Source organism: Marmota marmota, unplaced genomic scaffold, assembly GCF_001458135.2.
Source record: "Marmota marmota marmota unplaced genomic scaffold, marMar, whole genome shotgun sequence".
In the NCBI taxonomy this organism is placed as follows: Eukaryota; Metazoa; Chordata; class Mammalia; order Rodentia; family Sciuridae; genus Marmota; species Marmota marmota.
In genome coordinates this window covers 15,304,206-15,317,498 of record NW_026000241.1, presented here as the reverse complement: position 1 = coordinate 15,317,498, position 13,293 = coordinate 15,304,206, and the positions used below count along the sequence as shown (strand labels likewise).

At 40.9% G+C, this 13,293-nt stretch overlaps 1 protein-coding gene across 3 annotated transcripts in view; it reads left to right on the top strand.

The window, feature by feature from the left end:
- Window positions 1-12,951, top strand: part of Xylb (xylulokinase) — a 40,353-nt gene extending 27,402 nt beyond the window's left edge. Inside the window, exons 16-20 of one of the 3 annotated variants that reach the window (XR_007344391.1) lie at window positions 1,531-1,589; window positions 3,415-3,502; window positions 5,155-5,314; window positions 6,601-6,686; window positions 8,442-8,472. Coding sequence is in view for 1 of the 3 variants with exons in the window: in XM_015489480.2 (XP_015344966.1) it covers window positions 1,531-1,589; window positions 3,415-3,502; window positions 6,601-6,686; window positions 8,442-8,519 (311 nt within the window). In the remaining 2 variants the exon portion in view is untranslated. Of the gene's footprint in view, window positions 1-1,530; window positions 1,590-3,414; window positions 3,503-5,154; window positions 5,315-6,600; window positions 6,687-8,441 lie in introns of all 3 variants that reach the window. The other 2 variants (XM_015489480.2, XR_001503916.2) reach the window with 2 other exon arrangements.
- The last annotated feature ends 342 nt before the right edge of the window (window positions 12,952-13,293 follow it).

The window sequence follows — 13,293 nt, the reverse complement described above, 5'->3', positions numbered from 1 at the left end:
CACGTCTATCTGTCCACGTCTATCTGTCCGTCTGCCATGGGAGTTTGGTGTTACTTCAGGTTCTACTTCTCTGTCCACTGCACCCTAAAGACTTCACTTTTCACTTGAGGTCAGACCAGGGACAAGGAATGGAGAGAAGGGGTTTCATCACCACCAACACTTAGCATTAACCACCTTTAAATTTGTTGCCCATCTGATGGGTGGGTCTAAACAGATATCTCAGTGTTAGTATAATCGATGTTTCTTTCATTAATGAGTTTGAACAGCTTTGAGTAACTTTAGTTTCTTCCTCTTTGGACCAATTATTTATATCCTTTCCCATTTTTCTGTTGAATTGCCTTTTTAAAAATTGATTTGCAGAAATTCTTATGGCATTGATGAGTATGCCACTTACTATGTTAAATACTACATACTATGGATCTTTGCCTTTTTTCTGAATTCTATCATTTATCTATTGCTTTTTAACAAATTAACTCAAAATTTAGCCCCTTAAAACAATAATCAGCCTTTATTATCTTACACAATTCCCTTGGATCACGAATTTGAGGTAGCATAACCCAAGTGGTTCTTTTTGTGCATTTTTTTGTAAAGGTGTCTTCTTATGTTGCCCAGGATAACCTCTAAATCCTGGGCTCAAGGGATCCTCCTGTTTCAGCATCCCAAGTAGCTGGGACTATAGGCACATAACAGAGCATCCCAGGTAGCTGGGACTACAGGTGCATACCACTGAGCCTGGCTCTGCCTAGTGGTTCTTACTGAGAGTCTGTCTTGAGTTTGCAGTTGAGCCATCTTCCAGGGCTCGAGTCTTCTGAGGACTCCATAAAGCCTAGAGGATCTGCTTCTAAGATGGTATATTCACATGGCTGTTGGCAGAAGACCTTGGTTCCTTACCATGGAGACTTCTCCATGGGGCTGCTTGAGTATCTTCATGACATGGCAGTTAGCTTCTCTTGAATTGAGTAATCCAAGAGAGAATGATCTACATCAGAGCAAGATGGAAGCTGCAATATCTTTGGAGTTCATACCTACCCTGTCACGCACACAAGTCCTGTTGGTTACATGAGTTAGCCCTGTTGAATGTGTGAGGAGGTTACATGAGAACATGGATATTGGGAGGCATGGGTCATTTGGAGGTCATTTTGGAGTCTGGCTGGCATATCAGTCTTAAAGATAATACTTCTTAACCTTTATGTTAAGAATGGTGTTTGTTGCAAATTTTGGTGAATTCTTCTGTCTTGTACAGTCCTTTAATCATCTAAGGAAATTTCTTTCTATTCTTGGTTTTTTGAGAGGTTTAAAAAAAATAATGAAAATGTAAGACAATAAAGGTGGATGGACAGCAGTCTCCCTAACAAATTACATGTGACACGCCTACGTAGACAGAATCAGCTTTGGTTCTCTTCCTGGTCATGGATATTACAAGAGGCATTGCTCCCTCACAATCACTCAATGACTGAAGAACTCTGGAAAACAGCCCTCTCTGCTGTGGGGGAATTGTCACAGCCATTACACTTTTTTTTTTCCTTGCAGTGCCCAAGACAAAGATTCTGGCCACAGGAGGGGCATCTCACAATAGAGACATCTTACAGGTAGGTGCTGGTAGTGGACCCCATGCCATGGCCCCTTCCATGTCTGTCATGTCTAAGAGCCAACAGGAAGGGCTGCCTCTGTTTCCACACCTGCAGGAATGGGGAGCCCATACTCAACGCTCTCAGAAGCTAGCTCTTTGGCCTTATAGCTCCCACTGTGAGTGGGTTCCATCTTACATCCAGGTGAATTCTTCGGTCTTTTATAGTCCACTCTCTGATAGCAGCAGTGGCCTCTGGAAGCCCATGGGAAGTGCCTGTCCTTCCCCTGTGTGAGCCTTCTGACATCTAAAATAGTGTTCTTGTTCCTTAATGTTTCTCCCTTCCAATTTAACTCTCTGACTTTCCAACCATTCCTCTTGTAACACAGTTTCCAGGCTTTGTCTCTATCCCTCTGGTCCTCCATTATGCTAGAAATATATGACCCAAAGTAAAATCAATCTACACATGTCTGACACTCAGGCTATCACATTTTACAGCCATTAGCTCCTCCTAAGGGGACACTGTACATTTTGGGGTTTAGCCTGTGGTTGCCTTAGCTATTTGAGTAATGACCTCAACTGCTGCATTCTGGCATACCTGTCTTAGGTAAGATTATCTAGGAGCAGAGCCTGAAGTGAGGATTCTTCTATAAGTTGTTTGTTGACAGTACTCCCAACAAGAAGGGAGTATGGAACTCGGGACAGGGTTGGGGAAAAAGAATAAGCAAGGATATGATCTGGAGTCTGCTTTAGCTTTGTCCTCTGGGGTGCTCTTGAGCATGAATTAACTACTGAGCTAGTTCTGCCTTGGGCAGTAGGGCTAACTAACTGCCTCGGAGAGGGTTGAGCATAATCCTTGAGAGGTGGCCTCTGTTCAGCCAAAATTTGTTCTCAAGAAGTACTGTGAGCCCTTAGCTTCCAATACTCAGCAGCTGGGTGGGGGATACACATGATCCAGTGAAGAGAATCCTGGTGGGGTGCCAGTGGCATCTACTACAATACCTCTGGGCAATTATAAGACCTTCCCTCCAGTCTTTTCCATGTGAAATCGTCTTAAGACAGTTCCTCCATTCTAAATTTATGCAATTTAATTTCTGTACCTAAATGAAGAGCTTCATCATGATCCTTATAAAATGTGTCCTTGGCTGCATGCCTATAATCCCAGTTTAATCCTTGGCTCATTGAGGTAGGAAGATCACAAGTTTGAGGCCAGTCTTGGCAACTTAGACCCTCAGAAACTTAGTGACCCTCAGAAACTGTCTCAAAATGAAAAATAAAAAGGACTGAATATGTAGCTCAGTGGTAAAGTATTCCTGGGCCCAATCCCCTATACCAAAAATAATAAATAAATAAAGTTCCCTTGTTAGTTTGTGCTTGTTAACATTAGTCTCTTTCCTAGCTGTCAGTGGCATTTAGTAATCATGCCTCCTAAATCTCCTGCCTTGTCTTGTTAAAATGGTTTAAAAGTACAGGGATAGCCTGGAGAGCTGTTGCCCTCCACTAGGGACTTCCCCTAGGTCACCCTTCCTCTGTTATCCCCGGGGCAGCGTGGCTATGTGTATTTCTTCTTCTTTTGGTACTTGGGGTTGAACCCAAGGGTGCTTAGCTACTGAGTCACATCCCCAGCCCTTTTTATATTTTTATTTTGAGATAGGGTCTTGCTAAGTTGCTTAGGGTCTCCCTAAGTTGCTGAGGTTGGCTTGAACTTGTAATCCTCCTGCCCTAGCCTCAGGAGCTGGGATCACAGGCATGCACCACCACAAGGAGAGTCTGGAAATTTATTCCAAAATGTCCTTGTGTCCTCTGAGGAATGACTCACCACCATAAAAACTCTGTGTCCTTCCCAGGTGCTTGCAGATGTATTTGGCGCCCCGGTGTATGTCATAGACACTGCCAACTCAGCCTGTGTGGGCTCTGCATACCGAGCTTTTCATGGTAGGTTGATGAATGAGGGATAGGAGTCTCTGGAAGCATTCTGGCACTGTCTGGGCTGAGGAGGGTGGGAAGGGAAAGTAAGGTGTTCCCACTTTGGGGAACTTGGGGACTTTAGCTTCATCTTTATCTCTCCCAGCAAACAAGGACCAACCTGTGCCCTTCGTTCCTTTATTCTCTACTTAAAATCGAGACAGGATGTAGAGATCTGGGCTGGAGTCTGCTTTAGCTTTGTCCCATGGGGTGCTCTGGGACACCTCTGAATGAGTCCTCTGTGATAATCTGGCTCTGCAGAGGGACACTGGAATAGGGCACAGGACATGCTTGAGTGGACATGGGCCTGGGTCTGGACAGGTGGTGGGCAGGAGAGGTGGATAAAGCTGAGCCCTACGTTCAGCAAGAGCAGGACATTGAGACAATAGTGGAGGCTTCAGAACCAAGCATTCCAGCACCCTGGACAGCTCCGTGTATGCTCTGATTGAGGCCCTCAAAACCTCCAGATAGCATCCTCATCCAGGAGAGTTCTGGAGGGAGCAGCTCTTGCCCGCAAGGGCGGTCTCCCTCAATTTGGACCAGTTTCCCCTGTTTCCTGCCTGCTGAGGGAGCTTCTGGCTGCCGTGTACCTCCAGGGCTTTGTCCCTTCCCTCTCTAGTGCTTCCAGTCTTTTGCATGCTTGCTCACAACTCTTCAACATACTTATTCAGACTTATAGTTTTCTTTTAATGTTGAGAATAAATCACAGATATTTCCTCAACAATTAACCTTCTTTATTCCTCTCCCTTTGCCTCATCTTCCTCAACCCACCTCTTATATCAAGATCACTAGGGGTTTTATTTCCAGATTGTTGTATTTTTAATTATATTTTACATCATATTAGCTCTTATTTGCACTTAACTATGAGTCTTTCTTCCTTTCTTTCAACTCTCTGTATTTTCTTTTGTCTCTACTAATTTTGTTTGTTTGTTTTATTGTGTGTGTGGGTGTGTGTGTGTGTGTGTGTTTTGGCACTGGGGATCAAACCCAGGGATTTGCACATGCTAGGAAAATGTTCAAAGTGACCATAGGTGGTATAACTGTTGCCCTACTGAAGTGTTTTTATAGGTATCCTATATATAGAATGATAGGATGTAATAGGTTAAAATCATGCTAAGGGCTGGGTATAGCCACTGGTAGAGGCACTTGCCTAGAATGTGTGAGGTCCTAGGTTCAATATCCATCTCTGTTTCTATGCTAGTTTTATTGACAAACGAAATGAATTGATTGATTGATTGATTGACTGTGGTTCTGGGGATCAAACCCAAGGCCTCATGCATGCTAGACAAGTACTCTGCTACTGAGCTACACACCCAATCCTCTAAATGAATATTTTAAGATAGAATCCAGCCAGTGATAATTTTGAGGCCTGACATGTCCAGCAAAGTTTTGGTTTCAATGTCCCAAAGAATGCTGGGTAAAGGAATCTGAGTTCAGAGTACTTTTCCCAAGAACCTTGATAATGCTGTTGCCTAATCTGGCCTTCAGCATTGCCAAGGAAAAGTCTAGAGTCCATACGATACTCCTCCTACTGCAGAAATGGGAAGGAGTTACCCTTTAGGGACTTCACTGCTATGTTATCCTATGTTTGGATTTTATTTTCCCTTTCTATGCTCCTTTAGTTGCTGAAGGGGACTGGGTCTGTTGCCCTGCTCTGCCCTCCAAAACCAAAGCCTGATCTGAATCCTAGCTCAACCTCAAGGCCTGTTAGCTGCTTTATTTGGAGCTTTCTCCTCCCTGGCTGGTCTGGGAATGAACCTCTCCTGCAGCAGGGTTGTGAATGTGAGTGGAGCCAGGAACAGAGTCTTTGATTTGTTTCTCAGCTGGCCACCCACCACCCATCCCACTCCCTCATCCATACCCCTCTGGCATGAGATTTTCTAGCACCTAGTTGGGAAAACTGGTTCTTACGTCTTCAGGGGACCCTCCTTTGCTCAGGGTGCTGATGCATTACTCTGGCCATCTGACACCCCTGCTTAAAATGCCTAGGATTTCCATACTGCTTCTTGCCCACCCGTAGCAGCCTTCCCCCCTTTCCAGCTCTGCTATGAATTTGCTTGATGAGCTATGATTGAGTGCCTCCTATGTGCCAGACCATGTGCTAGGCCATGGGTATGGTGGTGACTCAGAGAGATGCAGTCTCTGGCCTCTTGGAATTTGTAGCTTGGCAAAGGAGGGACTTTAAACAAAGGATCACCCAGGGCAATGTGGCTTATTGGCAGTGTGCCTTCCTGACAAGTGCAAGGCCCTGGGTTCAATTCCCATACAAAACAAAGAATCACCTAACAAATTACAGAAAGTGCTGTGGGGAAAAGTAGATGGTGCTCAGGGTTGGAGGCTGGGGGAGGCCTCCTGAACTAGTGAGCTTCCTAGGAGCAAATTATCTAAAAAGGAAATAGGTACATGAAGAGGGAAAGAATATTCTAAGGCAAAACATGTGGAAAGAAGACCAGGGTGGTCAGAACATGGTGAGCAATGGGAGGGTGAAGCAGTACAAGGGAAGACAGGCAGGTTGTCTGCTTCTGAGGGTTGGCTTGGCCATGCCATGAAAGGCCACTCTACAGCAAGCAAGACAGACTAGGCCCCTGCTGAAGAGCAGTCTGACTTGAATTTTTTTTTTCTTTTTTTAAAAACAAATTTATTGAGGGGCTGGGGTTGTAGCTCAGAGGTAGAGTGCCCGTCTAGCCTATGTGAGGCACTGGGTTCAATCCTCAGCACCACATAAAAAAATCAAATAAAGATATTGTGTCTACCTATAACTAAAAAATAAATATTAAAAAAACCAAATTTATTGAGGTACAGTATGTGACACAAAAGTCACCTATTTTAAGTGAATAACTCAGTGATATTTTTAGTAAATTTGCTGATTTGTGCAACCATCACCATAATCCAGTTTTAGAATGTTTTGATTTTGTCTTGATGCTGGGGATCAAACCCAGGGCCTTGAACATGCTAAGCATGATCTTGGCTTAGAACCAAACCCCTAGATTTAGGACATTTTGTCACCCCAATGTGATCCTTTGCAACATGCACAGACAGGAAATGATCTTTCCCTTCTTGAACTACAGGTGGAAAAGACGTGCCCCTTACAGAGGTCGTGAAGTTAGCCCCAAATCCAAGACTAGCTGCTACTCCAAGCCCAGTAGCTTCTCAGGTGAGACACCATCATATTTTGTCATGCATTTGCACTGTGAAAGCAGACCAGGGTATTTTTTTCCCAAAAAGGTTAGTTTTTTTTTTTTTTATCATATACATTAAATTTGATGTGTTCAACTGAAGAGGAAATCCTGTTTTGAAATTATCAAGAAAATGGGGCAAAAGAAGCGAGATTGTCAGCTGGAATGCACAAATATTGCTGACACTGATGGGAATTCTGAAGATAGTGTTGGTTTGGTGGTTCAGCATCAGAAGTCTGAGTAATGTTCCTTGCAGTTCCCCAGATCAGCAATGGACAAAGGGAACCTAATGTGAGCCGCCTGTGTTATTTAAAACTTCCCAATAGTCTCATTTTTCAAAAGTAAAAATAAATAAGATTAATTTCAATAATATATTGTATTTAATCCAACATATCAAAAATATTGCCATGACAACATGTAACCAGTTAGAAGAATTACTACTGTAGCCAACTTGTGCACACAAGTTGCTCTAATCCCAGCTCTTTGGGAAGCTGAAGCAGGAGGACCATAAATTCAAGACTAGCCTGGACAACTTAGTGAGACCCAGTCTCAAAATAATACAATGAAAAGGACAAGGAATGTAGCTCAATGATAGAGCACCTTGTTGCTCAATTCTCAGTTCCAGAGTTAGGAAAAAAGGAAAAAATTTACTATTATGATATTTTATTCTTTTTTGTATGTGTACGAAGCTTTTGAAATTTGGTGTGTATTTTGATCTTACAGTTCTAGGCAGGCTTCAGGTATGCAAAGGCACACTGGCTTGTGGCTGTTCTCTTGGATAGTGCAGCTCTAGATGTGTCCCATGTGGTCTCAGGATGTCAGAGCTGCTTCAAACATCATGCTCTCATGCAGCTGTGTTCAGAGGCAGGTATTGGAAGGTACCTGAACTGTAATGTGGAAGGCAAGAGGGAGAAAGGTGGGCAGGTAAAAAGACCCTCTCCTGGACCACTGTGGGAAATGCTGGATGGACCACCCTGTGGTCCCCATTGAAGAGGAATGCTGGCCAAGATCTCTCCAGTCTATACCCTTCTGAGGGCCAAGGTGTGGCCCATGGCAATCATATGAGTCTGAATGTTTAGAGGTATCTAAGAGGACTCCTACTGGGCTGAAGACCCTACATGTAGAATTATTTCCTTACTAGAGTTTCACAGTAGTATAACAACCAGGTCACAGACTAAGGATCCCTTAATACCAGATATCAATTTTCACCAGATATACAGTGAGACAATCATTCCCAACTGCCCTCACCAGAATTTTTTTAACTTTTGTAGATTTGATAACAAAAATTGGTTTCTTATCATAATGTACAGTTTAAAAAAAAGTCTTAAAATACAAGTTTGAGAACTAATAGCAGTTCTTTTTATTTTCTTCAGTATTGGGGATTGAACCCAGGGCTTTGCACATGATAGGCAAGTGCTCTACCTCTGAACCATATCCCCATCCCTTTTTTAAATTTTTTTTTTTTTTGAGACAGGTTCTCCTTGGTTGCCTTAGGCTGGCCTTAAACTTGTGGTCCTCCTAACTCTGGGTCCCAAGTCACTGTGATTACAGGCATACTACCATGCTCCTACTGACAACATTTCCTCTTTTATGAATTGATGCTTCCTTTCCTTTGTCTAGGAAAAAAGCTAAATTGCAAGCTAATAGGATTTAAATTTTTTAAATTGCAAGTTGCAACCAGATGTCAGAGCACCCTCCCCTCCTGTCCTAAATTGTTCTTTCTGCCCTTGTAGGTCTATGAGGCCCTTCTCCCCCGGTATGCTAAACTTGAACAGAGAATCTTGTTCCGAACCCAAAGGCCTCTGGAATGAATTCTGCAGGCCCAGGCACCCCTGCCACCCCTGCCTGCCCAGATTCACTGATCCCACTTGGAAACACAGCCCTGAACAACAGGGACTGTCTTCCCTGTTCTGAGCCACTCTTCCTGCTCATGTTGACTCCTCAGAGTGCTCCTGCCCATCCAGGATCATCCTGAAGCTGACTTCAGCACATCTTCCTGAAGATATTTGGGCTAATAGTGCCCTATGCCCTAGGTCGAGAGAGCATCTCTCCTTTCCTGTCTTTCATTCAAGGATGCAGGATAACACCGACTCTGGAATATATCCACTAAAAATTGTGACCTTTCTATTTTCAAAGGCAGAATGAAAGCTGATCTTGGGACCTTAATCAGCAGAATGGGAGAAACAATGCCTTCTCCCTCGCCTACCCCGGCCCTGACTATGCTCACCAAGCACAGATGCCCCACCCCATACCTTGACCCTGCTGTTCATCATCTCCCATCACCCAGAGCCCACAGACACTTCTCTCCTATACCCTGGCCCTCCCAGCTGTTTCTGCCCTGTTCATTTCACCCTCCTAGGTGCCTTCCCAGGACTTCTCCTGTCTCACACCCTCCTTCCTTCATATGCTCACCCTTCTCTGCATACAGCACTTGTCCCTTTATGGGTCACCCAGTTTCTCCCCACATCCACCTGGTGTAATTCACCATTTCCCACCTGAAAAGAACTAATAGTCCTGGTAGACACACTTCTCATGCCTTCCCTCAGTTCTGCCCAGAGTCTACTAGACTCTGGGTCTGGTTGGGCCATCTCCCAGGTGGTGGATTTTAGGGCTCTCTTCTCTTTCTCATTGCAGTTCAGTTTTTGAAGATATTTTATCATGTTTCTGGGAGAATTTTCCAAATTCTTGATTTCTTTTTTTTTTTTAATTTTTTTAAAATTTTTATTGTTGGTTGTTCAAAACATTACATAGTTCTTGATATATCATATTTCACACTTTGATTCAAGTGGGTTATGAACTCCCATTCAAGTGGGTTATGAACTCCCATTGATTTCTTTTTTATTTGGAGTATTTTCATCAGGTAAAGAACTGATCTCACTTTCAGTTATCTTTCTATATTTTTATGGAAATTGGATTCCTTCTTCCTTCTTCTCCACTGCTCCTGTTTTACTTTATATCTCTCTATTTCTGGATCAATTATTTGCAAAAGCTTCCATAGAAAGTCCTTTGTGATCTTACTCCTGTTAAAATCCTCCAGATTTTTCTTCTGTCACAGACCTTTGCTGATTCCAGTTAAACCAAAATACTTGTGGACTCATCCAGAGTGGCAAGATGCTGCAGGCAGGTCTGAGACCTGGTGGATGAATAATCCTGGTGGAAACTCAAAAGGGAGGTGCTTAGACTGTGACTAGGACCAGAGTGTCACTTCTATTAAGAGATGAAGCCATGCTGAAAGGGAGTGGTGTCCCTCAGGGGTTGGTGGGTAAAAAGGGGAAAAGGAAGCAAAAATCAAAAGATAACAGCAACTCCAAGATACAGAAGAAAACACAACTCCCTCATCACCATCTGGATATTGCTTGTTAAAGAAATTTTACATCAATCAATAGAAAAGGGCTCTCTTGGACCGTGAAACAGAGTGAACTGTAACACAGCTCTCCAACAGAAAATTTTAAATCAATTAAAAATTCGTGGATGTGAAAGAAAACCACAAATCACAAATTCAAAAACAAAATGAAAAAGCTTTTCGAATGTGGGAAAGAATTTTAACAAAAAGATAAAGTCATGACAATATGGAGACTAAATTCCAACACATCCAAATGAAAGTAGATAACCAAGGCTCAAAGAAGGCAGGAATGCGAAGAAGATAGGCAAAGAAGAGACAGCATGGGTAAACTGGAGCTCCTGAAGGAAAAAAAAGAAAAGAAAAAGAAATTGAAATGGTGTTAATATTTAGAATTTCCCAAAAGAAACTTCTGAACACTCTGAGCAAGTGCTCCATGACTGAGCTACCTCTTACCCCTGAAACTAGATCTTGAAAAGATCACTCTTGTCACTTGTAGAAATTGGCCCCAAAAGATCAACTCTGAGACCTACTGCAGCAAACTATTACATTATGAAGCTAAAAGAAAAATTCTCCAGGCCAAAGATCTAGTCCCTTACAGAGGAAGATCAGGTTGGTGTTAGACTTCTAAACAAAGCAAAATAGCAATGGAGTGACAATTTCAAAAAGTTTTTTTTTTAAATATGAACTATGGATTTTTATATCCAGTTAAGCTGTCCTTTAAAATCCAAAGACATAGCAGGAAGTTTTAATTATGCAAGAGCTCAGGGAATATTATAACTTTTACAGAAAGAGAAGGTTCATCCAACTAGGAAATGATTGGGGAAACTTGAGCAAAAGTACATCTTTAGTTGTAGATCTGACCTCCAAATGCAAGCGGGGGTAAGGGTGAAAGAATAATTTCAAATGGTACATGCTTTGACAGAGGTAGACAACTAGAAAAGTGGAAAAGAAGGGAGAGGGAAAAAGGAAAGTATAAGAGTTCTTCATGACATAAGCAATATGTAGGAGTCAAACATTATTTAAAATTGACAAACCAAAGGTTTGAGGTTTAAGTAAGGAGAAAGGGGAATTAAGAGCATTAAAGTATACTATACTATTGAAGGCAATAGTATAGTATAAACAATATCATCACTAGAATAAAAATGCAAATCTCCCTCAATACCCAAAGAGACAATAAGTAAGTGGAAAATGTAGTGAATATAGCATCATTCACATAGTAAATAATAAATCCAAGCATGTGAATCCCATCAATAAATGTATGTGGACTTCATCCACCTATTGAAAAGAATTTCAGATTGACTTACAAACCAGCATGTCTGTTATTTACAAGAGGCAAACCTAAATAAGTGATTCAGAAAGGCTAAAAAGTAAAAGGATAGGCAATAGCATACCAGACAAATAGGAACCACAGAAGGCAAGGTTTACAATTCATTTCTTTTTTTTTTTAATTGTTTTTAATTAGTTACACATGACAGTACAATGATCTTGACATATCGTACATTTGAATCAGATGGGATATAATTTCTCATACAATTCATTTCTAACAGGGTAAAATTCAGGAAAAGAAGAGCATTATGATATTCAATGCGAAATAAAGATACACTAATTATGAATGTTATAGTCTGAACTGCTTGGCTTGTGAACTTTGAATGATATTCTTCAACTCCCACCTATTGCCTGTGTAACAAAGAGTTCTTTGTACTTTTCTTTCCCTTTCGTTTTTCATTATTCTAGTTGTGTTGCTTCTGGCTTGTCAAAGCATATGACATTTGTACAACAAACTGCAAAGAAAAATAGCTAGAAGTAATAAAGAAATTTAACACAGCACTCTTATTCAAGACTGAAGTCGAGGCAACAAGAACTACATAGGATATTAGAGATATCCTATGTAGTTTCTATAAAGTAGATCTTTTGAATATATATTGAGTTTCACACCTTGGTAATATTATCTATTCTGACAAAATTGATAATTTATTATACTATAAAGAAAACCCCAGTAACTTGCACAAAATAGTAATAGAAACTTTAACCACAATGCAATGAAATGAGAAATTAATAGAACACTTTTTAAAAAAAAGTCTTACCTGGAGAAAAGCTTCCCGTTAAGCTACTCTTGGGGAAAAAAAAAAAAGAAGCTAAATCAAAATTTCAGAACTTCTCAGAAAAATGATTAATAATGAAATTGATGTTATGTAATTAAAGCAGCAAATGAAATATAGCTTATAATATTGGAATACTGATAAAAATGAAAAGTGAAATGAATTGATATCCAACTCAAAAGGGAAAAGAAGAATAACCAAGTGAAAAAGGAAAAAATAAGGATGAGAACACACAGGTTAGGAAAATGAACAAAAAATAGGATAAATGAATAGAAATTTGATAATAAACATGGACAAACCATTATGTAATGTAAGGGGAGAATGCAGAAATACATGGAAAAAAATAGTGAAAAAAAATCTAATCTTCAAGATTATTTTTCACAATTGGATGGAATTAAATATGACAACTTAAATTAAATGGATAATGATCTAGGAAAATACAATATACTAAAGTGATTCCAATAGATAGGAAGTTTAAATAGACTAATTTTCTTAAAGGAAATAGAAACAATTATCAAAGAACTACCCTGTAAAAAAGAGGTTAAATGGGGAATTCTGCCAAATCTTCACTGACCAAAACACTAGAAAAGAAAAAAAAAAAAAAAACCTCCTGATTATTTTAGGAAGCAAACATAACTTGATCCTGTATGGTAGGTTGCAGAAAACAGCCCAAATCTTTACATGTCCCTGTAACCTCATAACCTGCCATGGAATTCTGTTGTGCCATCCCTGTGTGATTCTGGGCCATACATGTGACTTGCTTTAGCAATGGGATTGTCATAAATGTGATGCAAAATGGGATTACTCCCACTTGTGCTCTCTGCCTTTGTCATGAAAATTCTGTAGCTAAATGGACCTGACCAAAGCCATTCAGTTTCAACCCTAGGGTTGTTGACTATCTCAGACATATGAGGGAGCCCAGAGGAGACCAGGACTACCCAGCCAAATAATTATTTTTTAAGGCATTGAGATTAAATTGATTTATTACACAGCGATAACTGATGGAAATTAGTGCCAAAACAAAAACCTGATATATTTAACATTGGAACTAGGCTGCGGAAGGAAGCTGGAAAAATGGTGAGAAAACCATTATAGGAAGCCAAAAAACAAAATGCCAGGAGAGTAGAAAAAAATGGTGACCCA